This window comes from Papilio xuthus, unplaced genomic scaffold, assembly GCF_000836235.2.
Source record: "Papilio xuthus unplaced genomic scaffold, Pxut_1.1 DF828177.1, whole genome shotgun sequence".
In the NCBI taxonomy this organism is placed as follows: Eukaryota; Metazoa; Arthropoda; class Insecta; order Lepidoptera; family Papilionidae; genus Papilio; species Papilio xuthus.
This window is the reverse complement of record NW_013530472.1, coordinates 1,885,238-1,912,889: the sequence shown is the minus strand read 5'-3', so window position 1 is coordinate 1,912,889 and position 27,652 is coordinate 1,885,238. Positions and strand designations below refer to the sequence as shown.

General features: G+C 34.0%; 1 protein-coding gene across 1 annotated transcript in view; it reads right to left on the bottom strand.

Annotated features, from left to right (window-relative positions):
* Positions 1 to 26,854, bottom strand: part of shaker (potassium voltage-gated channel protein Shaker) — a 171,670-nt gene extending 144,816 nt beyond the window's left edge. Inside the window, exons 1-2 of the mRNA XM_013306458.1 lie at positions 26,636 to 26,854; positions 26,411 to 26,562 (exon numbers count right to left, since the gene is read on the bottom strand). Coding sequence (XP_013161912.1) covers positions 26,411 to 26,562; positions 26,636 to 26,800 — 317 coding nt within the window. The 5' untranslated portion in view covers positions 26,801 to 26,854. The remainder of the gene's footprint in view (positions 1 to 26,410; positions 26,563 to 26,635) is intronic.
* Positions 26,855 to 27,652: the final 798 nt, after the last annotated feature.

The window sequence follows — 27,652 nt, the reverse complement described above, 5'->3', positions numbered from 1 at the left end:
ATTTCTTTCAAAATTCAAATTCAAAATATAAAAAACTCATGGTGCTTGAAACTTGTTTAACCCAGGTTTTTATCTTGCCTTTCCGCAATAACTTCAGATTCGTGTACAAAGTATTTTTACTTTGGTCTTCGTCAAAGATTTATATTATCCCCGTCGCATATTTTATTTCTTGACCTGCATGCGACTATAACGGCTTCTTTCATATTACAATGCCTTGGTTCTGTATGAAATCTTTACTGCCTTTTCATACTTACTTAAATGTCACAAACGCGTCCAAATGATATTAATCGACCCAAGATATAACGTAGTACCATAACCTTTGGAATTTACGGTAGGTCAGTTCATTGTGCGTAAAGTTTAGAATACGCATTGACGGTGTGATGTTTTACTTCTGTCAGCGCTTCAAGCGGGAATAATGACATGATTTAATTATTTGTTAAATAACAAAGTACATACATATCCATCAAATTGGAGTGTTTGTATGTAATACGGAGAAAAGAAAACATATTTCGTAGTCCAATTTTAAATTTTTTGTCTATCTGTATGTCCGTAAGGCCGCGTTTGTACGGGCTAATCTACGGAACGGGTGGACCGATTTTGACACGACTTTGACGGGAAAGTAGCCGATGCATATTTGAAATAAGATAACATAAAAATGTGCAATTTTATTGGTGCAAAAAAGTGTCACATGGGTAAAACATTTTGTTCGATATCGCGCCATTGTTAACAAACAACTTGTTCTACTTTCATAAGCCGTATAGATAAATCAAATTAAAATAACTATGTAAGTTGTAATTCTATTTTATTTATGTTTCTTAAATCAGGTTAAGTTAATCTGACAACTAAACCCTCAAAGAATATTGTATCGAATCGTCGGAAGGATAATTTCAATGAAGTCAAATTTTTAATAGTTTACTGAATAATTGGTAAGAACAGAGCGTGCGTTTTTAATAAAAGAGCATAGTTCCAGATCCTTAGATTTGCCGATTTTAAAGAAAAATGGAATATTAAGTATATATGTGATAACAATATGTGGGTACTTTGAATCGATAGCCGGACGGTCGGTGCTGTAGTCTCGCAAACCAACTTCTAGTCAAGGTGAACCTTTACGGTTACTTTTTAGGTCAAAAATGTTCAATGTCAAAACAGCCGCAGAACTAAATTGCTCGCTAAATTACCTTATATTCACACGCAGGGGTAACTTAAATTTTAAAGTGTAAAATCCTGATAAATATATTAAAATTTAAATTTAGAAGACTCCTTCTTTTGTTTTCTTCATCTTCTCTTACATGTATCCTTCGTCTGCATCAATAATTTAAGTCATTATTATGAGATCATGAACGCCGGTTCGAATCCGCTAAGTATTTGTCATCCGCAACGTCCAAGAATCTTGGCAGGAGACATCGTCGATCTGTAGTATGTTTCAAAAGTATCGTAATTCTTCATTAAAAGTTTCTAAGCGTTGTAAACTTTTAAATGTCTTCTGACTTCGCCTTGATTTTACCAGTTAATGCATATAAACACACTCGCAGGCCATGTTTTTTTTAATTACCGAACTAACATTACGATACCGCGTTAAATATTGATACGTAAAAAATCGCGACTTATAAGTAGAAACTTACTTTTTGCGCGGCTTTCTTCGCGGCCGGCGTCGCTCGCCCTCCAGCTCAGTGTCGAGACCACGGCGCCGCGGCGGACCACCAGCTCGACGTCGCTCCAGCTTGCGATCTTGTCTCGCGTTTCTCAGTTGTTCCACTATGGCCACTCTTGGCACGCAATCATCTTCTTCAATTGGTTTTGGGGTCTGCGGTGCGCCCATCCGAAGATGGCGTTGACGCCACCACAGGACCCACGAGCTGATGTTGTCGCGAATTTTGACGAAGCACGTCCCGAAACCGAGGTTTAACTCCGTGGGCGGCAGCCTGACGGTTTTATGGCAGCGATCTAAGAATAAAACACGTCCAAGACTGGACTGGTTCTTAAGAACTAACTTAACGCGCTAGTGGAAGGCTCAGCTGGCAGTGGAAGCTGGTCGGACTAAAGCGATAAATGGCAGTGATATCAGCAATGGCAGTTCAGTTCTGCCGCTTTCCGCGGTGATTTCTTAAAACATCAGTCTTTGAGTTCTCATAAAATCACGTTGTCCACTCACAAGCGGGAAGCGTATAAATACGACTTAGAAAAAATCTTAACTTTTAAAAATATTTGGCAGGAATATTTGGCAGTTTCGTGAACGCGGTGTTTAAATATTTAGTTATTATTCATTCGGGTGCTTGGTGGTAATCAGAAGTAAAAACCCGGACGCTGTCAGTGGTCGCGAAGGCAATCATGGTGTGCGCGCGTATGACAGCGGTGGAGTAAGCGTGCCTCTAGCAGAGCCGTCGCGCTCAACAGATGTCGGAGTAAATAGCGTTACGTAATGTAGCGTACCGAGCGCGGGCGGGGCACGTGCTATCGCGACGATGTCGGACGCGCGAATGTGGCGGAGGCTTCGCTCCGAACGCATGGAGCCTCGCCGTCTCCCCACTGCTCAATTCTCCAGCCCCAACCCCCGACCAACCCTACAATTCTTCGCCGTACCTTTGACGGGCACGCTTTACTAATATTGTCCTTACAGTTATTATTTCCTTTTCGACGTCTCTTAGTTTCCGCGCTTCTTAATTATTTTATTATTATTATATAAATATTCTTATTCTTAACATATATGTGGCTTTCATTATTTTCGATATATCATGGTATCATAATAAAAATTCATATTAATTAATTATAGTAATACAGAAATATACATAATATATTTTGACTCCTGTTTTATTTTGTATCATGCTGTATCAAAGTGAAGAATATATGTAATTTTTCTTTTCTTTTAATTTCTCAATCATAATTTACTCTTTGTTAAACATGTATTATTTCAAATATTTACATACTTGTTTGAAATTTAACTCACAAGAGTCGGAGGCTGCGCGGCCAAATTTATTTTTTTTGGACCAGACGGCAGCTCCAAGGTCAGAAGAATGTTCACTTCGACAATATTTTATGAGCTCTTAACATCAAAACACGTGGAAACCTTTGGTCGCATTGCGTATATAATAGACTTAAATTTTTTCGGTTCTTATGTAGTGCAGATGGGTTGAAAAAAAAACAACTTTTACATACATCATGTTAATCGTTTGTGATCTAGGAGTTTTATAATTTTGTCTAAATTAATAAATGAGCAAAAAACATAATCAATTTAACCTAGTCATTTACTTGATTCCACTATCTAAACTTAGTTTTACGAGTACTCAGAAATCTTTATAATTTTGAGTGTTTTAATGTTCTATCTACACTTAATTAACAACTGAAACCGCTAAAGGGGAATAAAGAAAACAAAATACGCTTTGTGTTATTAAAAGGATTCAATTTTTTTAGAACCCCTAAGGCCACTGAACAACACAACTCTACGCACTAAAAATATTTATTTAAAGGTTAAAGATATTAAAAGGTGTCGAGAGAACACGCCGTATATAAAATATTAGTATTGGTACCTTAACTAAATGCTAATAGTTTGTGGTCGTAGCAATATATAAATTAAACGAGTGCATAAGCAAATATACAGTCGAACTAGACAGTTGGTTCCCCCTTACCAAACCCCACCAGGTGGAGGTACATAGGTCCTATGCTTTGAGCTTGCGGGAAGGGCTGCAGGAACTCCCAAACATATCTACAAGCGACACATAAAGCCCGTCTGGATGCCGAATACTAGGGCTGTGATCAACCATCGAATTAATTTATTTTAAATAAAATATACAGATTATTTATTTAAATGTCTACTCTTTATGACATAAAGATTAACTCGAAAGAGCCAATTATCTAGGAGATAAATGATTAATACATAAAATGATACATTAGTAAATTAAAAAAAAACGATCTTACAGGGGTACAGCCTGTATCTCTCAGGAAAATACGAATCGTCAAAATAACACCTCACTCGTCTTACACTTAACCTAAAATTAATCCAAAAGGTAATTGACATGATTAAATAAGTATGCAGCTTGTGACATGGTAAAATCATCAATTATCATGGTATTGGCTATAATTCCATAACAAGAAGTGTTTTTATTATTTCGTTTATTATTTAAACAAAAAATATATTTTAAATTCAATAGGCATTTCCTGACACTCACACAAATAGTTCTGCTTTGTTGCAGACATTGACGCCGGAGGCATTAATTTCGAAATTCAATCCAAATCCTGGTACGTTGATGTTCGCTTGTATACCTGTGTGAATACATATGTCTGTCTAGGTCCACGTTCCGTCGAAACAGGGGGCCGATTTCGGCTGAGCGGTGTATTCAAAGGTTGCAGTTGCTGTGTTGGTATGTGGTTAATTGATTTTGGTTTAAACCGTAGGTAACATGGGCTGGAAATTTTCCGATAATTGACATGTTATGATGCAGTATGTCCGATAGGAACAGTCTAGACATTCAATTAGTTTTAGTTATGTTTGTTGTTTTATGTGAAACTTAAAACATCTTCATAACTATTCTAAAGAAGTCAAAAATGACTATGACGTAAATATTAAGGAGACAAACAAGAAAACCACAAGAGATATTTAATAATAAAAATGAAATATGTCAAGCTTACATTTGAATATTTTATTTACTTCAAACATTATTTTTTCATATTTTGAACTTACTTTTTACTTCAGATATTACTGATAAAGTTACTCATGTTATTAAATTCTTGAAAACTAGTTGTTAATATTTGAACACCTTAATGGTTGTTCGGCTTATAACAGTAAGGCGTTAGTTATTCATACGATCCCTTCAGTTCAATAACATTTTACATCCAAAATATTTATTATGAGTACAATAAAACGCTATTGTTTCGAATGTAAATAAAATTATTTTTTCAACAAATACAGATGTTCACCAAAGTTTGACAACTTTAAATTTGTTTAACTAAGGATTTGAATGTGAAAAGGATTCTTAGCGACGGTCACAATGAGATTGAATACCTAAGCGCAAACTTCTACTGAGTCAATTACGTTTTTCAGCGTAGACTCAGTCTACTGCAAAGAAAGAGCTTTCAGACAAACAATTGACATGACGTGCAATGAATGCGCCGCCGACTACCGACTGCCAGGACAATTGTAAGCGAACAATTCAACCTGCGACCTGAACGGAATTTGTACGGCGTTGTTTTATAATTAAATATGATTTGTTAAAAAGATTTTTTATGTTCTGGTTAATTAAATATATTTATTTGCCTTCTTAAGAGAATTTTCACCAGAAACTTCATATCGAAAATATTTTTACTTTCGAACGATTACCGAAGCCTTTATGCGAAGAACTTATGTACCTTGGTAAAAGTGTAGAAATGGATAAAATAGCCTATCATCTTAAAATTAAGTCGAGATTAACGCGGCTTCTGAATATTTGAATTTTATCGACTAAATGTATATTTAAAGGCAAAAAGTCTTAAGCTTTACTAACAATTAAAAGGCATAAGCCATTTATCAAACGATTCAAATACTAAAAAGCAAGGAGATTTTAAACTAATATTAAACTAGATATTAATTGAAATATTAGAAACTCGGGAGCAAATACGGCTTCAACTATTTTAATATCACTGTTAATTAAAGAGGATTGAGAATAAGTTCTTCATTTTGAGGTAGCAAAGCAAATCGACTATCAAACTACGGGTTATTACTCAAATACGAATTTGAGCCGTTCTTGCATGCGTTCACAATGAGCGGGCAAAGCGTATGTTTGCTCAGCACTCGCCATACGTTTGAGCAAAGGCCCGGATGCGGTGCAGACAAACTCTGCTATGGACAGCCCTCTCTGTGCGATGTGTAATTGGCCACATTTTTACATGAGCTACAGAGCGAATTTTGCGCTTATTACAATTTAAGTTTACATAGTCTGATGATAATCAACAAGTCTCGTTGATGATATCCAGAGTAAACCAAAAACTTTACAATTGAAGCAACAACTCGGTGCCGGTGTAGTGCCATAGTTTGTCTCGTGATTTTTGGGCCAAGGTCGCGTACTGCGGTGCTCGACGTCGATGAATAATAAAATTTAAATCAACGCCTGCCCTCGCTCCTTACTCGGATTGTAAAGGCATTTATATTCTCATTCCTAGATCGTATAATACATATTATTATAATAACAATATCATGTTATACCTAGCATGATTTAATTTTGCATTATATTTTATCCAAAATCCAAAAAGCAATTGTAATTCAAACCGAATAAGGCGTACAGTAAGAAGATTCAGTGTACACCAAGGCATAGTTTGCCCTCAAAAAAAAAACTGAGGGCAATACTTGTTATGACTTACAGACGCAGGACTTTTTTCCGGTCAGTCGTTACACAACAAAACATGCGTAGCGACAGCGTAGAGCTCTACGAAGCTACGACGCTACGGCGCTACAATGTAGACTTATAACGCTATAATGAACCGGATGGCGACTCCACGTAATATAGTACTACTAAACAACCAAAACACATATTCTAACTACATACTATTTATGTCAAGATCAAGTATATTCGACACTGAAGTACTAAATTTTCGTCCAAAGTTGAGAATTTATTTTATTTAGGCGACAAAAAGAGGTTATTGGGACAAATAAAAATTTGTTGAATCACCTTCTCCTATATAAGTAATACACTACAATACAATACATAACTAATATATAATTATTCGGCATAACATAGATTTTTAATTATTTATCTATAACAATCACACGACATCGGGTGGATTAAGTAAATGATTGCCAGTAAAAGTCTGCTAATTTCCCAACTTGTTGCAAAGTTTAATTGGTTTAAAAATTGCGATATTATTTTTATAACGTTTAATCATCTGGATTTACACTACTTAAGAAATTTTCTGTTATACTAAAGAGAAACCTGTGCAACTATACCAGTGAAATTTCACAAGTTTATGCTTTAAGCTTCAGAATTAGTCAAACACAGTTAATTACTTTTGAGGGTGTACAATGCAAAGTAACGTAATAAAAAAATTCTGATGTTGTGCCGTTGTGACGTATTTGCATACAAGCATCAGTAATTGAATAAAGCTCTCTCACATTTTTAATTTCTACGCGCTGAATTCCAATTAACACAAGAGCTGTTTCAATTTTGCAAACTATATATGATTTATAATTTCAACCGAAACTTCCCGTTAGTCGTCATTCAGAGGTCGAATGTAATTTTGAATCTTAATTAAATTACGGGATATTAAATCGATTTCAAACTGAAATTGTCTATTATTTGTTTGATGCACCGTGTGGGAGTGGCACTGGTAAATTAATACTGCTTAGGGGCAGGTTCTGACGTTAGGGTTGGCAACGATCATTTTTACGAAATATTTCGTACCACTTTAATTATTTTAATAACTTATCACACAAATACAAAGTTGTTTTATTTTTAAAACAAACCAATTCGTTCAAACTGCATCAAGTTTTCATTAAACGGCTAAATGGTATAAATTAAAAAAAAGCTATATTAATATTTCTATAGGAAATAAATTGAGATAAATACAACTCTTATAAACTAATTAAAATAGTTACACTCAGAGAATAGTTATAGTTAGAATATAGTTAGCCCGAGCACTGCTCTGACATGTTTCTAATTAGTTAATTATAATGTTCACGAAAGTTTAAATAATTTAATGTTTCCACTCCTAATTATTGCACTGTCAAAAGTTGTCATTGTTTCGTGTTAGCCTATGAATAAAAGATTACACTTTTTTTAATTAATACGATCAATAAATGGTAGTAAATTCTTTTTTAAATTAGAATTGAACGATTTAAAAATATAATAAAAATTTACAAAACATTATTTTTTTATAAATGCTCTTTCGCTTTATCTCTTCTTCGCTTTCTCTTCAAAAATGATATTTAAGACGAGGATGTTGTGGAGGCGGAAATTGAAGTGCGCTTTAGCTGACCTTTTAGGTAGTACTTCACGAGTGCAATTTTATTGGTTGTGCTTGGAACAAGCTACAAAGTTTCGTCAAACCAAGTTGAAAAATGTAAACATTTAAAAAAACAACAAATAGATATTTTGTAAGTTATTTTTTATCGTTTTGTCGTTTTTTAGGGTAGGGTTAGGGATCACTTTGTTGTCCGTCCGCCTGTCTGATAAGATCATTTTTTTTTACCTAAAATAATGAATAAGAACTTTGAAAAAGTTATCTATGGTTGAATAGTTTTTGTTTATCTTATTTGCACTACAAGTTTAAGATTATAAAGTAAATATAGTTAAAAATAGGCCATATATTTGTAAATATAGAATAAACAATGATGAAACGGTTCCTTCACGTGTTTTAATACACGACATCTGCAGCGTTTATGGTACGGCCACGAAAACTTCGTTATATCAGTAAGGTGGAAAATATATTTGGCGCCCATATCGAAAACTTCAAATAATTCACATTGCTACGTTTATTAATTAATAAAATTTACTTAATAAACGGTATTTTATATTTACGCATTGAGTTTTTGTTAATCAAAAGAAATCACTAGAAAACTATATAGTTCTGAACATCCGTTTTGAATAGCTTATTTAATGGCCGCACTCGTAATTTCGGCGACCATGGCCCAGTTAATACAGCTGTTGCTGAAATATTCTCACACTTTGCACTTTCGTCTTTTTAAACGCGTACGTGTACTTTTCACACATTTCTTTAATATCATAATTTTTTTTATCATAAGGTGGCAAACAAGCGAGCGGCCACCTGAAATCGCTGAAATGGCGAAGTGACCGTTTCCCATAGACATATGCAATTGTATATGCGTTGCCTACCTTTCGGAGGAGAGGATGCACAGAAAGAAAATATTTTCCCTTCCCATGCATCCTCTCACCCGGAAAGTCCACTAACACTTCCCATCCTTTCCTTTCTTATAAGGATAAGGGTGGGAAGGGTAAGAGGACTACTTTTGGCCTCCGGGACGCACACTCATCAGACGAATCGCGGAATTGCTTCCACTTGACACCTGTCTTCTGTGTGGTCGTGGTATTTCACCGGGCGAGCCGGGCCGATTCGTGCGAAGATGTTAAAGCGGGCTCTACCACTGTTAAATTTATAATTTTAGTTTCACGAAACATTATATTTTAAAGGTTGTATTTTCCATCATTAGTTTTGCGAGACAAGCCTCTTATATCTCTTCATGCTAATATTTCTTGCGAATCAATTTATTTCAAGATATTTTACAATGGAAAATGTATAATACCCTCCACCCACTGCCACTTATCGATAAAGCTGTCTAACGAATCTATTTCTAAAATACTTGAGTGTTGTATGAAATTTTATAGAAATTTATTTCTTATTCGCTCTTCTAATGGTACATGTTTACCGGACTCACTACAGAGGGCAAAAGTTTTTTTCGCGTATGTACCTTTTTATCTATGTAAACTACTGTTCCATTGTGTCGAAATTTTAACGACTTTTTATATCATGAGATAGCGAACGAGCGAGCGGCCATCTGAATTGACTGAAGCTAAGTGACCGTTGCCCATAGACATACGCGATTGCATATGCATTGCCTACCTTTAATCGACGGAGTAGAGGATGCACAGAATGAAAATATTTTCCCTTCTCATGCATCCTTCATCTGGAAAGTCCACTTCCACTTCTCATCATTTCCTTATAAGAAAAAGGTTGGAAGGGGAAAGACGACTAAATTACGCCTCCGGGACGCACCTTTATCAGATGAAACGAATACTTGCTTCCAATTTACGCCTGTCTTCTGTGTGGTCGTGGTATTTCACCGGGCGAATCGGGCCAATTCGTGCTCTACCACTGTTAAACTGAACAGGTTTCTACGAGAAAGGTGTCATTCCATTACAGTTCTTCTCCTGAGTGTACGTGATTTATTGGTTCTTTAATTAAAAAACAGCCCATTTTCGGTATCATTTTTGGCAAATAAGAAGCAGGTAGTTTAATATGACAGTAGTTAATATCACCTCTAACCGTAAACAGCACTAGAGAAACTGCCGTTGCCTGTCTTTGGAAAAGGAAAACGGTCTGTTTTCGTAGGATACTAAGTCTATGAATGGTCTCCGGACAGGACTAACAAAAGGTTACCTGTAAATTACGGAAATTAACATTTTATATTTCGCTGCCTTTTTAATCTAACACAATAAAAACTAAAAATTAAAAAAATATAAAAATTGCCTTCACTGAATTTGTCACCATTGTCGTTGAATTTGTTGTTAATGAATGTAGTTGAAAAATTATTTTTTTAACTCTTTTGTTTCAAATTCTCTTCTCAATATTTATATCTAATACACTGTCTGACTGCTATCTATTTCTCTGAAAATATTTTTTTTAGTAAAAACAAATTGGAATATTCATCAAATGCGGAATGTCAATCAATAGGAGGTACAGAGCAGATTGGACGTCCAATCAAAACGGTCAAAGGCATGGTGTCAAAGAATTATTTGACTTCACTTTAAATACAGTGACGTGTGCACAAAGAGCTTTTCGACAAAGACTAAAACGGTATTGGAAGTACTGCGACAACGTAATTGACTTTTACACTTGACTGTACTTTTTGTTCTTCATGTTTTTACGTAAAAGTTTTATTGCACTTAATTCTATATTATAATTTTCATTTAAATTTTATAAAGAAATTACATAAGACAGACTTGAAAAGAAACGCAATAAATATTATCTATGGATTTTCCAATTTAGAATTAATACAAAAAGGGGCTATAAATATATGTAAACATGAATAACTGATTAAAAACGGAAATTTCAATTTCATTGTAAGAAAGAAACTTTCAACGTAGACATATACAACTATAGAGGTGATTTTTTTTGTTCCACCGAAGTTTTTCTACGCCTGGACTTACGCTTCTGCCATTGATCGATACAAAGAAACTTAGTCTAACATGTATCTCTGAGCTCATATCTGTATTTCTATAGTCTTGAACAACTTAAACTATTTTAAGATTCTAAACTTTAAGTAAATAAAGCTCATCAACTTAATTGACCCCGATAGAGCGTAACTCGTCATCAAAAGATAAGTTTATTAAAAAATAAACTTAATAAACTTAACCGGAAACCGAGTTAGTTGATCTAAGTTTTTTTTTTTTTATCGAAATGAAGTCGGCTCTTAGTTTGTTAGGACTGCGCGGAGCGAAGTATTACTGAAGTTTGCGGAAAGTTTAAATTATTAGTAACTAATTAACAGCTTTCCTAGCCAGACATGGTTTTAAATGAGAGCAGAAAATATAAAAAAAGGTTGTTCTTTTTTAACCTTAAAAATACTACTGCAAACGATATCACTACCATCTTGTTGAAGTTCAGTTAAATTATTTATAATACGTACTTGCGCACACAATGAATATCAGGGTGTGTTTACATATTCCAGCTGTAATCCAGCACTGGATCGGATGGACTGGAATTCTATAAAAAGGTTTTTTATCACTAAGCAATGGGTATGAAATAAAAACACAATTATAACATTGCGTGTTATTAAATGTAACCAAGAAATTGACCGTTCCAGTCCTCACGAAATAGACGTTGCCATTTTAGGCGAATTCGAAGCATATTCCACACTAAGTAACAACCGTTGCTAGGCTTAATTAAGATGGTACGGCAGCGGTCTCGAGACTGGCTGGGAGCATAACTTAATATGCACGTGACTGGAGGGATGCCTTCAGGCTTTTAAGTTAATTGTCACTTAATTGACTAGGAATTTATAAGCTAATATCTCGTCGTGCGGTAGTCGACATTTAACACTAAGTGAGATGAGATTACAGATTTCCATCGATAATTTTATCATACTGATACAAACTAGCTCGTTTCTGGCCTTTATTTTGATAATAAAATTTGTAGATTTGTTTATTCGTTATTCTTTTGCTTGTTTTTTAATATAAAAGGGTATAAAACAAACCGCGACTAATGGGTTATTGTGATTTTAAACATTTATTTGGGTCACATACAAAAGTATATTCATTTTGACAACAGATAAAAGCTTGTTTGAATTTAAGACACATCCTAATGTGTATAAATTTTTATACTGTAAATTACAATGAATAAAATATCAGCATGAAAAATATTCAAGCGATATTGACCTTTCCAAAAAAAAATGTTCGATTTATTTGCTGTACTTATTTAAATTTTTTTTTTAATTTTTTAAAATACGAATAATGACAAATTTTAAGTAAAAAATGCTTAAAGGAACGTCACCCGCAAACGCTTTAGAGTGGCAGTTTTCGTCATCTAACGTTCTGGTGCATACATACTAAGCAAAGATATTAATGATATATCTATAGACAGGACATTACGAACTAAACAGATTGCTCAACACGAATAACAAGTGGTCAAATTCGACGCGCAAAAACCTGTCGCTTTTTTGGTTCAAAACATTTACCATATATTTTTTTTTTAATTTTTTAACAAGCCCTTTCTATTGTTTGTTCTATCTTTGAAAAATACAATACACATAATTAATTACTTTCACTAAAAAGTGTTTTATTTATAATAAAAATAACTAGAATTATGTGTGTGATAAAGTCCCTATCAATTTGAAATACGTCGAATTTTCATTTTAGAAGATACATTTTCTGGAAAAACAGCGAGGAATGAAAATCGTTCGTTTTTTGAAACAGCTTTCGGAGTACAAGCTTCGAAAGTTCATAAGAGACGATATGCGCCTCGCTAAAAGCTCTGCCACGCAAAGATAAATAAACAAATTTTGCATCAAAGACTTGTCTATGAATTCTGTAGCATTTTAATTTCCTGTTTTAATATTTTTCAAACTGATAGAAATGTAATATTTGAAGCATGTTTGCAATTTCCCGTTTTGTTTTCAATATTTCCCTTTTCCTATGCGTCCCCTCCCCTGTCGAATCCACTTCCACTTCCAATCCTTCTCTTATAAGAAAAGGAAGGGAAGTGAAAGAAGACGAAATTTAGGTCACCGGCACCACACTCATCAGATGAAACGCAGAATTGCTTCCACTTCACGCCTGCCTACTGTGTGGTCGTGGTATTGCACCGGGCGAGCTGACCAATTCGTGCGAAGATGTTAAAGAGAGCTCTACCACTGTTTTTTCGATTAATATTTACACTGTCGAGGTTACGTAATCAGCATATCATGAAAATATAAAATATTATAACTAAGTAAGTAGGTAAATAAATAAATTTTTAAGCCGACCAATTCGTGCACCAGATGTTGTTGTGCTGGCGTCTACCACTGTTAACACTGCCTAAACTAAACTCTACTACATACTATAAGGAACATAATTGAAATTTGTAAGACATGTTATTTAATATTAATATACAATGAGTATAGAATCTCCAATTCCAATCTCCTGTGATAATATATTGTACGTGCTCGCAATTCGGTGCAAAATCAAGTTTGACGTCGTTATCAACGTCCACTTTGTTCCCGTCAGTGAACGTTAACGAATTCACTTCATTGTTAATTAATTATAACATTTGCTTCTCATTTTAAATGTAATTTAATTGTAAAGCTTTTATTACTCTTAACACGGTATTAACATCTCACAACTTACATTGTTTCCATTTAAATGCTACGAGTACTAAAATTAATTATATCTTATATCTTTAAATGATATATATATACAAGAATTGCTATAATATAATTGGAATCTCGGAATCGGCTCCAACGATTTTCATAACATTTAGTAAATAAGCGGTTTCGGGGGCGATATATCGATGTAGCTAGGAATCATTTTTAGAAAATGTCATTTTAATCGTGTTTTATCGATAATCAACTTAAACATAAACTTAAATTTTTCTATCGGTAATATCGAAAAATATTATTATACTAGTAGTACTATATTACATATTTCATCATTTTATTAGTAATTCGTACTTGAATATAATCTCCAAAAAACACAATAAAAAAATACCGAGCAAAGCTCGGTCATGCAGGTACTAAAATTTATAATAACAAATATTAAAAACTAACTGTCACCCGCAACTCCGTTCGCACGGAATTCAAAAAGAGACTTAACTAGTAACCAACATTCCAGACTATGTTTTACGTCTATGCCGATTTTCATCGATATCCATGCAGCCGTTCTGGAGATACTATACTACTCTATACTGGAGAACATTCGCATTTATAATATTAGTAAGATAAGCACTGAAACTTAAGGTGGTAGATAGAGATTCTTGTTCAGTTCACGTTCAATAAATTTGAATCAAATGCCAAAATAAGCGATTTACGTTTTTTAATCACCCGGGGTTTATATATAAGAATTCTATACAGCTTGATCATTTCATAACAATTTCATTGCATATGAATTTGTAGAACGCCATGCGTAGAATTAGTTTCACACAGAGGCGAAATTCACACAGATCAATAAGCTGTTATCTCGGAGGCGGCGTCGTGTGTGTTTAATAACGTAGCACAATATCATTACGGCACAATTCTACTGCGCTTGCTCCCTATTCCACCCTCGTGTGAAAGTACGATATTAATCCTTTCAATTTGCCATTACATCACTATAGTTCAATAATCTAATTAACGCTGCTTTGTAATCATCCTAAGTGCATATTAATCAGTGTTTGTATTGTATAATTGATTACATTTTAATTAATTAAACATTTCATTAAGATTAATATGGATATAATCTAGGTTAACAATAACTTCGTCTTATTAAATTAGCACTATACTATACTGGAGCTAGCGAGTCTTTTTAATAGGACGTTACTAGAGTCATTAATATACAAATTACACAAAGAACACGTGTGGGATATTTTTTAATAACCTAAAGTGGCAAACTAGCGAGCGGCCACCCGAAATCGATGAAATAGCGAAGTGACCGTTGGCCATAGACAATTGCAGATGAGTTGCCTATCTTTCATTGACGGATAAGGGAATATTTTCCCTTCCCTTGCAACATCTTCGGAAAATCCACTTCCACTTCCCACCCTTTCCTTATAAAAAAGGTGGGAAGGATTGAGGACTTAAATTAGGTCTCCGGCACCACACTCATCAGACGAAATGCAGAATTGCTTCCACTTCACGCCTGCCTACTGTGTGGTCGTGGTATTGCACCGGGCGAGCTGACCAATTCGTGCGAAGATGTTAAAGAGAGCTCTACCACTGTTTTTTTCGATTAATATTTACACTGTCGAGGTTACGTAATCAGCATATCATGAAAATATAAAATATTATAACTAAGTAAGTAAGTAAATAAATAAATTTTTAAAATTGTAGTGTGTCTATGTAACATTGAAAAATACATATTTCGTACATTGACGTATATTGACGTATAACCTTAGGTTAAAAATTTTGTCTGTCTATCAGTCTGTCCTATCTTTTTTATTTTTACGCTGACAAATTCAGGAGCAAATCAGTATGGAATACAACTTTTACATAGAAGATTTTTTGTCCCAGTATGCATGGTATATTGAGTGTATTGACTATTAAATTTCCCACTTTTACATACTACGTAGTAACTTTGCATGCTCGGGAGTATTTTATAATAACATATCGGGAGTTCCGGTTTAATTTTTTAGCGTTAGTAATTAGGAAGAGCGTGATTGCTCGAGGTCGAACAGTCATGCGACAGGCGACCACAATGAGTGGGAGCGGTAGAAATTCTGCGAGCACTGAAATAGCAACAAATCGATTTTGTTGTTCTACTGACTCGATTAACGAGCATTCAGCTAAACATGCATTACCTTTATTTCAGAGGTCAGTCAATTCTGTACTAAAATAATATAGTATTGAAGATCTAACGAATGTATTCGAATTGCGTTCTCGTAATGTCGTCGACAAAGTTAATCAAAATTCGTGTAAGATTTGTCGTTGTACTTAACACCTGGTAAGACGCAGTACAAATCTAATACAATAATTCTGTTCCTGGCAGGCCTTGATTTCGGGCAAGGTTCCATTTTTTACCGTAGGTAAAAATCGTAGGCAACTACGTGTTTTTATTTTTTATTAAATACGCGCGGTTGTTCATTACTTCGTCAGCATGAAATTAAAAGAAAAGTCTAAGGTACTCCAACAATTGTCTCCAGTAAAAGCCCCGTTAAAATCCGTCCCGCCGTTTCCGAGATCACCCGGAACAAACGCAGACTTGCGGACAGACATATATTTTAAAAATGGATTTTCATCGTAAATAACGTACATACAGCATGTTCGCGAAACTTTGATATTATAATACATAGACACTCCAATTATATTAGTGATATAGATTATACCTACTTGTTCAAAAATATGATTATATCGCGTACTTTTCATTCGGACAACTGGTAAATAGAAATCTTGTTGTTAAAACACTAAAAATTCTGCCTTGTTCCACAACTTATAGAAAATTCATAAAACGAATCTATTTGAATTTTTTTTTCAAAGTAAAAAGTTCGTTCTTGACCGATTTATTTTTTTAACTAAACCACATGTCATGTGCCAGTTTGCAGTACGTATGACGAAATGACGTCAAACATCGGCGGCACGAGGTAAGGCTGAAAGTGCAGTAACCTGGTAAGGTATACCACGCTTCAAATGATTCTAACCTATTTTGAGGTCAGTAATAGAAAAAAAAATACATTAGAATAAACTAGAAGTGCAAACTTTACTTCTATATAAATAAAAAAAATGTTTCACAAGAGAGAATAAAGGACATAACAATATCTATTAGTAAAGGTTTTTTTAATATATAATAAAGTGACTTTCGAGCAAGCGACGGAATTCGCCGAAATACTGTACTTTACCTTTAAACGAAAGAGGAAAGCACTGACAGAAAGATGATATTTCCTCTTTCTATGAGTCGTATCCTTCGACACATCCACTTCCCATCATTTCCTTATAAGAAATATGTAGGCGGAAGGAAAACGCGGACTAAATCTAGGACTCCGGAAAGCAAGCGACACTGAAACGAATTTCAATGCTACACCCTTGATCAGATTGTTACGAATTTTTGGCACGTTGTCAGGACGACGTTAGTATTCTGATATAAGTTACAATTTTTAAACTAAAATTAATCTTACTAATATTTTAAATGCAAACGTTTAGATGGATGGATGTTTTTTTGAAGGTATCTCCAGAAAAGTTGGATAGATCTCGGTGAAATTTGGCATAGACATAGAACATAGTCTGCAAGAACACATAGACTACTAAATAGGTTTTTTTTTTCAATAAAGCGCGGGCGGAGTTGCTGGCGACAACTAGTAATCATATATTTTCAATCATTTTCAAAGTAATAAGCTGGTTCCATTTAAACTAACATATACCTAAAGCACGATTTACACTAATTAAAATCATAGGAAATGCGCTTAGTTTAACTTTATGTTGAGCATTTTAATTAAAAGTGGACTGAACACTAATGAGAGGATTTCAGTCAGAGACAGTAAAAATTACTGGATTTTAAACATACATTTCGAACAGGTAATAAAATCCTCTTATGAAGTCGGATTCATTTAGTTGAAATGGGAATGTTACACGACAGACCTAAAATGAATTAATTAACTGAGAGCTTGGACGTGCAGTTCAGTCAAAGGCTACACTTCGTAGCTTTAATTCGTATCCTAGTCTATGCCTTGCATCTGTGTGACACGACACCATATCAATACCTTTACGTTGATTCACAGATTCAGGTATAGGAATCTGTTAATCAACTTAAAGGAGCTTTCATTTCATTTTGTTACTATATGTTTTCTCCATATTGCTACTCTTAATTACACTATGGTTTTGTATGTAGCTGTCTGATGATAAAATCATTAAAACTGGTTTTATAATTTAACGATTTATAAATAACAACTCTTTTTAAGAATTAAATTTTTATAAAAATTAAAAGTGTAGTGATGTACCGACGTTGGAAATTAACTATTCTTAAGCTATTTTTATTATAATTTTTCCTTAAAAAAAAAACGAAATTTGGTAACCTAAAAAATACAAACAATAATTATATATAAATGAGTGCATTCGTCACGCGAAAAGTAAAAACATAAAATTGTTAAATTCTGACTAAATGTGTCCAATAAAGAATAATAAATTCGCGGAACACGATTTCGATATTTTCCGAGCCCGACGGACGCCGCGCCGCGCCGTGCCGTCCGCACGCTCTTGAACTGGGTTAACATTTATGTGTTTGCTGCGAAATAAAATTTAAGAGATTGTTCAGTCAACAATACACGATATAGATAAAGGTGACTTTATCCAAAGTAAAAAAATAAATGTCTTTTGTGTAAAATGGTAATGTATAAAGAAGATATCCTCGTAATTATGATGACAAATTTAAAGTTAAGAAAACTAGGGTATCAATAGGGTACATAAATGTAGATGTAGAAAAATAAAGAAGACTCGAAAATCTCGGAATTGATAACCCATAGGAGGGCGTACAACCCTAAACACAATTCAGTGTATAAATTAGTTAAATCGATACGCAACCTATTACCCTCTTTGATACATAGAGACCTAGATTTTTTTTAAAGCTTTTGGTTATTGTGGATATCGTAATATTTAAGTCGTGAAATTCAAAGATTTGTTTCAAGTCAACGTGATACTAAGGACTAGTCATTCCTAGTCTTCAAACCTCTTCATGGCGACTTATAAGATCTACCTACTCTCAAATTCTTAGATTACTATATAATAGTAAGAAACACTACTTGATTCTTTGTAATAAAAAAAACCTTTTAATTAAAAATGTTTTATCAAACTGCTACTGCAAAATATTTCAATTAAGTTGTTCCTCGAAATCTGAAAATACTCGTTGCGTAAAATATTTTATATGGTATATAATAACGGGAATTTTAAATTCTAGGAAACCTTGTTGTTATTAAAATGTAATTAATAAATTGTAGTTCCAATAAATATCACATATATTATAAAATTTTCCGATAAACCGTATCAAATTAATTCTACATCAAACCGAAAACAATATTTTCCATGGATTTTCTTAAATTTAAATTTAAATGTTCTATTAATATGTCGCTGTTTATTACACTATATTGTTTTTATATTGAATAATAATTATTTAATCATCAATTCGAAATATTATTATCATACAAAAAACACAATAAAAGTTGTATTGAAAAATTAACAAGTAAATTCCAACAAAACATGACAATAATAAAGCTATCAATGCCCAAAATGTCCGTTTTGTTCAATAAAAACTGTTAATTTTTTGTTTTTATTTCCTAAAGAAAGAAAAAGAACATAGATCAGGAAATAGCTCATCAAGCAATATTTGATGGCCACCTACAGAGCGGAACTAAAATATATTCATGTGCGCCACGCTACCAGTTCGAAAATGTTTGAACCTTCGGTTTATTGTAGCACCCCCCAATAGATGGCGTTAATTTAAAAGTGTAGAGCTTGCATCGACTGAGAAAAAATACATGTCGCTGTTAGCACTTCGCGTCTGTTACATCCCCGCGATAGATGGCGCTGATTTAAATGCGGTGAATATCAACCCCTCCTCAAAAATTATCGTCCAGACAGAACCGGATTGGCGCTGTAGTCACCGTCGAATCGTGGAGAGATGTAGTAACTAACATTTTGGAGACGATATAACAACCCTCCAACAGATGGCGCTTATCTAAAAACGGCAAAATAGGTAACTCAACTTTAAACGGTATATAGTATGGAACAATGTGAGAAAATATCCCTATAGAACTGCCGGCAGCGCTAACTGGTGGTAGATTTTGAAACTGTTATTTTTATTACTAATAGGCCCACTATTTAAAAAAAATAAGTATCATACTTCGAAAAAAAAAGAATAATTTAGTTAAAAAATAGCAAATAGTGTCTTTTATGTATACACAACGTGATGAAAAATGATAAAATAATAAATAAATAAAACGTTTTGTGAGCTACTCCGTAGATGGCGCGGATTTATATGACGGTGAACATAAATATAAATTATCAAAATGTTAGCTCTAAATCCTAAATCGAAATTGTGTCAAGTCCTGCAATTAGCAGAGTTTAGTCCGAGACATAAAAATACAGTGTAGTGTATAATAACAAACTGTAAAGTATTTAAGCAAAAAAAAAACAAAATAAAACGAGTATCTCAGTTAGGCAAACAAATCAGTCATTGATGATTCTGACTTGTAAATCATTTTTATTTCCGATACTCCCTAACGAAGGCATTATCATTTTTTTGTTTCGAAACTTGTTTGACTTATTTATTGCTTTCATGTTTTTTTTAATATCTTTATCTTTAAATAAACCTAGTTCTTAGCAGATTTTTAAACTAATGACTAATTTATTTGGATAGTAGGATGAGTAGAAACATGAAGCTATTTTAGAATTTTTAATTTCCTCTCATTGAGATAAGCATATAATACAAATTAATAACCTTACTAAATAGGTTATAGTGTTTTAGGATGCTTTTTTGTAAGTACGTGCCTGGTATGTATAAAGGTAGGGCACTGGGGCGACTAAAATCCAGTGCCTATAAATCGAGGCGGAATAACAACCGTCCTATGGGACAAGCGAGACAATTGCTCTACGAATTTCGACTTCAAATTCAAAATAATTTTGACATATTTTTGTTAATACAGATGAACATTAATTTTATCGCAAGTCTAATTACTTATAAATAGTCGTCGCCCATCATTTGTAATTCGACCATAATCAATAAATAAATTTGTTTCTATGTTTTACTAAAAGTGTTAGGATCTTTTTAGGGTTCCGTACCTCTTAGGAAAAAACGGAACCCTTATAGGATCATTTTGTTGTCCGTCCGTCTGTCTGTCAAGACCCTTTTTCTCAAAAACGCATGAAGGTATCAAGCTGGAATTTATTTTATATATTTCAAGCGAGACATAAAGTTGTTTGTGACTAACGATGACAAAAAAATTACGAACAAAATAGAAGTTTAAAGCATTAATCAAGTAAATTCACGTAGATGCATTGCGCAGTTTGCGTGAGATGTAGCAATAATTTTATTTGCTTGTTACTACAATCGTTTCTTATATTATCGTAGTTACCGAAATTCGGATTTATCACTGTTCATTCATAATCATACAAAAGTACTCTTTACTATAAATTCTATTCTAAAAATTCACGGGTAGCGTAACGATTGACATTTACCGTTTGGTGAAGTCCTGACACAAACTTAACGTTATTTTCTAAATTTACCTACAATATGATTGCGGATGTATCTCTTATTACAGCTATTCTTTAATATTATGTCATAAAAATCTATTATCCTATTTTGACGCACCTATACCGATACTGACACTTTTCACCCAACATTACCCATCGAGCAAAATCACTCAAATATATTGTGTAATAAGCTTAATTCAAACCCTGACCAATACTAAAATGTACTACGGTCAAAAGTGAACAAAACAATATAAAAAGACGGACGAAGTGTCTCAATATATTGTGGGTCATTATCACATCGGTGCGGTTAGGAAGGGTCGTTGTTACTTTACCCTTGAACCTGAGCCGTCCATTATTTCATAATTATTGATGCCAAGTCCGCGCGAAGTTTGAAGGTGTCTATTCGGTTTTGAAACGTACAAACGAGTAGACATATCTCGGCTATAATATTACGTAATTACGGTAGGGTTATGTTAAGTACTTAGTCATCAGATCATATGAACCCAACGATGGGCTTAACACTAACCCAAAGTAAAGACTGATTTAGCTTTAGTGATCTATATGTGGCGAGTGCAGATTAATTGATTTATCCCATATTTCAATTCTAGATATGTACAGACTGCATCGCAATGCTTTCTTTTGTAGTAAAAACTTTTATATGTACATCTAAGAAATTTGAAAAACGAATAACATTGGTAATTGACGATGATATCACCCGTATCATCTACAGATTACTAGTTGATATGCAATGACAAAATATTTTCGACACAAACACACTGCGCAGTTCGTGCCTCATCTCATCAGTCGCAGGAAAATTTTGGTTTATAATTAATTTCCTTGGTATACGTCAAATTTGTTGATTATTATCTTTTCCTGCCATCTTGACTTGGCATCGTGAATTTTCTTAATTTTCCATCACAACGAGTAAATATTGAATATTATGATTTCAGCTTAACCTTCGGAGAACAGGTAAAATAACAATATATTTCGACTCATTTAAATGTTTGTTTGCTTTTATATCAAAACATTAATCAAGGACAAAATCTTTTGTCGACAAATAATTAGTTAATTAACTAATTAGAGTTTTGTGACGATTTTCCCTCTAAAAATCTACAGCGTTGGATTAAAGTTTGTGTTTGAATCTTGTAATTAAAATGTTTGATAAATATTTATTAGAATTTATTTCAAAATACATCAGACGTACTTATGCATTGCCACCCACGCGAACTCGGGGCGTCGCACTAGTGCTTAATAAAGGTCATATTTATATAAGATTCGTTAAGACGAGAAAAATACACGTCTAGACTGAGATTGTTGTTATAAGAAAAATATGATAAATATTTTCTCTAATAGGAATCATTAGAAACAGCTTATGATGTTTACAAGTTGTTATGCTCATTTTAATAACGATAAGTATCAGACGTTTGCGTATAATAATAGCTCCCTTCTGTGATGTATACGAGAGTTCACTGGAAGGACGGAGGTAAGTGGAACCGTGGGTTTCCACTGCCGAGACAGCGAAAACCATTTTGTATCATCAATTATTTCAAGGAAAATGGAGTTAGTTATATGTTTTTCTATGTCTATTTGGGTAGTGGAAGCCAACGGTTAGCATAAATCGATATAATTTGTAGGAGGATCTTAAGACACTCGTGCAAAATTGAGAACAACAAGTAGTATTAAAAACATATTAGTGGAAATAAAGCAATTTTACGTTCGTTCCCTTGAAGCAACTTAATTTCTAGAAAGAGCTTTTTCTGTCTCAAGATATATATTAAATGTACTAATTTAAATTAATCAAAGGAGAATTTAATATGACTGTCTAATGGTTGTGTACCAAGCAACATTGCAGGATGCATCATTGACCTAGAAAGACAGACGAGAAGTGTCATCGTAGTCACGGCCGTCGTTGTTACAACACTCTACTGTGTTTTCATTGTTAAAAATAGCCAAGTTAAAGAATCTGACTTATTTATAGACCTAATGAATTTTAAGATTAAAAAAGTCAAATAGACTCATTTATAAATTAGCTACATTCGAGATCTTCAACACGACTTGTTTTCTTGTCGTCTAGTTTTTTTCAAACTATTTTTTTTTTATATTTTAATATAACAATATTTTATATGTTATTAAATTCTTGTGCTCAAATCAACTACGTGTTTTGTATGAGTTTACATTTAAAGTCATAATCTACGTAATAATTGTATCTACAAGCATTTATAAAACATTACACTAAAAATAGAATTTGAAACAACTGCGAATCTTATATTTATGGATATCTTCTCTATGTCTCAGAAGATGTGCGTTCATACCGAGAAAAATAAGCCAATGGGATTGTTATTATAGATAAACAATTCTACAGAAATCGTTAAGGTTAGTATTGTAAATGGTTGGTAATATTATCTTACATATAAAATTCTCGTGTCAAAATTTTCGTTCCCATACTCCTCTGAAACGGCTTGACCGATTATCATGAAATTTTGTGAGCATATTGAGTAGGTCTGAGGGCCAACGTCTATTTTTCATCCCCCTAAATGTTAAGGGTAGTCCACCCCAAAAATTTTATTTTTTAGGTAAACACGCGGACGGAGTCGCGGGCGACAGCTAGTTTTCCTATAAGTATATTCATGCTTTAATAGTTTTCAATATGAAACACATTAAAACGTTTTGAATATTACACAAAATTTTTGACAACAAAACAAACAGCACGTTACGCGTCCGTAAAACGATAACTTTTGTGTAAATAAATTGTACGGTAAATTTTTCGTCTTTGTCAAATTATTTTACATCAAATAAAATGAGAGGTACCAAAGGCATTAATAGCATATAATTATGTTTTTATTAATTATTATTATATTATTAACGTACATAATTGCCCTATTTGTTAGATTTTCACGACTTGTATAAACAGAAACAGAAACTAAAGCCCCAAAGAAAATGAGTAAAGACATAAAGACTTCATAACAAAATTTATTTTGAAACTTACAAATTGTATAAATATTTATCTATGGAATACACCAATCGAGTTCTAATCTAAAATAACAAATCGAGATCTATCGGAATTTGTTTATGGTGAAATGTATTGACGTATAATTCACGTTACTTTCTGACAGTCGTTATGAAACAATGAATTTTTTAACACGAGTGTTTTGAAATAAAAAAAATTCTACTAAAATCTTAAAAAGATATTAGTAACCGTTTATTAAATTTTGTTTATCTTTTGTCATCGATATTTTATATTTAAACTGATGTTTTCATTGGTTGGTTTTAAAGTTGTTATACTGTTATTGGCGAAACAATCAAATAGCACGATATTAAGAGCACTCGAAATCGACGTACATGTATGCGTAGAAGTATAAATTAGAAGAAGCGAGAGAGGTGTGTCAGGACCGCGCCAAACAGAGGTTCGTGGTCTCTGCCTACCCCTTTGGGTTACGGGCGTGAGTTATGTTGTTGTTATAAGTTTTAAATGCATCGTATACTTTTTAAAAATATGTTTTATTTCAAATGAAATTTTAAGATATGGCATTCTTTCGTTCTAAGATTTTTAATCTAAATTTCTTAGTATAAATATTATATGTTTACAGATTCCACAGATTAAACTATATTTTCTGGCATGATTTTTTATACAAACAACTTACCAAGTGGGGGTAATCTCGGCGTTGGAGTTGGAGGTGTCCCAGGGCGGTTTCGACTGCTTTTGGAACCCGGCTCCACCACCCGCGAACATTAATATCGCCTTATCTTTCAATTGGCAACAGAATACACTAACACACAACAGGACACTTTACGCTCGAACTGCTCACAGATTTGAATCACGAGTCGCGTCCATTGTTTACGTTAGAATTTTGGACTGTGTAAGGGACGATTGGGATGTCGGCCGGCCGCGTTCCAACGTTTTCACGGAATATTTTCAGAGAGTACTCGATGTATATTCCGGGACGTTGAATCCGCCGTTTGCCGGCGTGTCTGCGCGCGCGGCGACGGCTAGTTTTATTTTAGGTGTGCGCGTTTTTTATTTAGATTTGCGCAATTTCGAACAAAGCTTTCATAGTTTTATGATCAGTTAATTAGAGATGCGCGTGGTGGCCGGCGTATCGTTAACGCGAGTGCCGCGGAGTGGCTTCTATACTCATTAGACCAAAAGTATTTTAAAATTAGACATGTTAATTTTGAAATTGCTACATTCGGCGTCGGGTTTTGGGTCAGTGTCAGGAACGGCACGGGCGTGGGAACGACACTAAAGTGCTTCCCAATTACGCGATATTCTAGCGGTCTTAAACTTAACGCAATAACATATCCGAAGAACGGTGCAGAAAATATATATTGATTTACGTGATCATATATATTTATGTTAATTTTTATAACAGTAGAACCTAACAGGCGTTACGATTGAAAACAAAGAAAATGTTTAGATTGGTAGAGGGGTATGTTGTAAGTTATATTTGGTAATAAGAGAAGCTTATAGTTTACACTAATGGTAAACTAGAACGCCAGTCAGTTTGCCATCGCCATTTGAAGCTAGACAAATACGTAAGAGCAATAAAAAAATTAAGACTTACCTTCGCGAAAATATTAATCATACAATCATAAAGTTGATAGACTTCGTTGATAAAAGTCGTACTTACCTGAAACAAAAAATATATCTATATATACAACGAAGAATTATAAGATTACTGTATTAATGTTTGTGCTATTAATATTAAATAAAAAATACTTTTGCCAGTAAATTCTGTATACTTTAGCAATTTAAATTCTTTCAACTACTAAAAGCTACATTATCCAGATCAAACGTCGTATTAAGATATAATAGCATGTCAATAGGATCGTAAAGTTGTTACATTTAGAGAGTACTAGCTGTCGCTCGCGACTCCGTCCTCTCGCAATGAAAAGAAAAAAAAATAATCAGTAGTCCATGTGGTCTTCTAGACTACGTTCTACATTTAAGGAAAATTTCAGTGAGATTTATGTAGCTGTTCTAGAGATACCTTCAAACAAACATCCAACAATCCAAACATTTATAATATTAATAAGATTGTATTACCACAGTGCGCAGCTAACGAATCGATAGTCTGTATATACTTTTATTGAATTCTAGGGCCCTCTAGTAGTCACGTGTCGAGTGGGCGTGGAATTGATGGGTTATAACCATTAAACTTGAATAAATTTACATTCGTTGAAAAATAGAAATAATTCATCATCATCCGTCTGTACTTTTCTGTTCGTAGTGTCGGCACAGTAGGTAATATTCTGCAAAATCATCGCAGCTATCATAACTAAATTCACTCCCTTTTTACGCATAACCTCTTTCACATCATCCATCCATGCTTTCTTCCGTCTTTCGTAACTTCAAAAGAATTATGTATAACTTACGATTGATGTTGTTTCTCCATTGTTGACGTCGAATTGTGATCCTTCCTTTTTTCCGCCACAAGCCCGATTACACGCCCAAACCATGGGTTTTTTGAACTCTGACCTATCCCCGACTGCCACATCGCCATTACGGATGATCGCCTCGCAGGTTGCTGTACACGAAACGGACTTGAAGAGGACTTTGTAACAGAAAACAAGAACAAGTAACAAAAATAAACCAAATACAATCTTGGATTTAAGTTTTCGAGATCCATTCGCACGTCGACGAAAGGGGAATGGAATTTCAGGTGGAGATGGCAGAGGATAGCCATCCATAAGAGGCGGAGGCGAGTTAACCGGTGGAGGTGGTGGTGTAGGACAAACATCGATTACTACGGAATCCGTTGACATAGTTTTTCACACGGATGTTCGAAAAAGGTGATTGGGATGGAGAGCGTATAAGACCTGAAACAAAAGAAAGCAGCTTTAAGAATATGTTTTAATATCTACTTAGGTATATATCTTTTATATATTCTCCTGACAAGTCCCTGTCGGTTGCACATTTTGGTTGAAAATGTCAAATAGCTCGAAAATGTTTTTTTCGGCTTTTTCGGCGAAATCGAATGTTTTTCAAGAAAATATCCTAGACTGTCATGAAGGAGATAATATCTAGTTATGTGAAAAAACCTTTGTATATTTATTTTTTAGGGGCCACCGTTTTTGAGATATTACGATACAAAGTTGAAAAAGTCATATTTTTCACTAGCCAACTATCGCGACCTCGTAAAATAAAATATAGTTTTCCAGAAAACCCGAACGAGCATGCTCATTTTTTTGTATTGGAACTGAAAATTGTAAATTACAAAGTATTCTTGCTGAAGAAATAACATCTTTCCATAACCACGCTCGGGGTGAGCGTGGTTATGGAATTTCAGACCTTCAGTTAAGAAAAATCCTTTCTCAGTGGTTAGCTATGAAAGAACTGAAATATCTATGCAAAATTTCAAGCCTTTACATCAAGTGGCTAAGACTATAAGTTTATTTATCAGATTATTTTGCTCAATTAATTAAAAACATTTAATCCTTCATATGTTTGTTCTGTGGATTAGTGGCAAAGACCGATATGCTTAAAGTGCGCCTATAAGAGATACCATATGCATAAATAGAAGCGTGTTAAGGGAGGGAATGACGAGTCGGATCGCGTGCACCACGCAATCTCTACACGTCCAAAGTCCGCCAGCCGTCTTCCCTTTGCGACCGGGT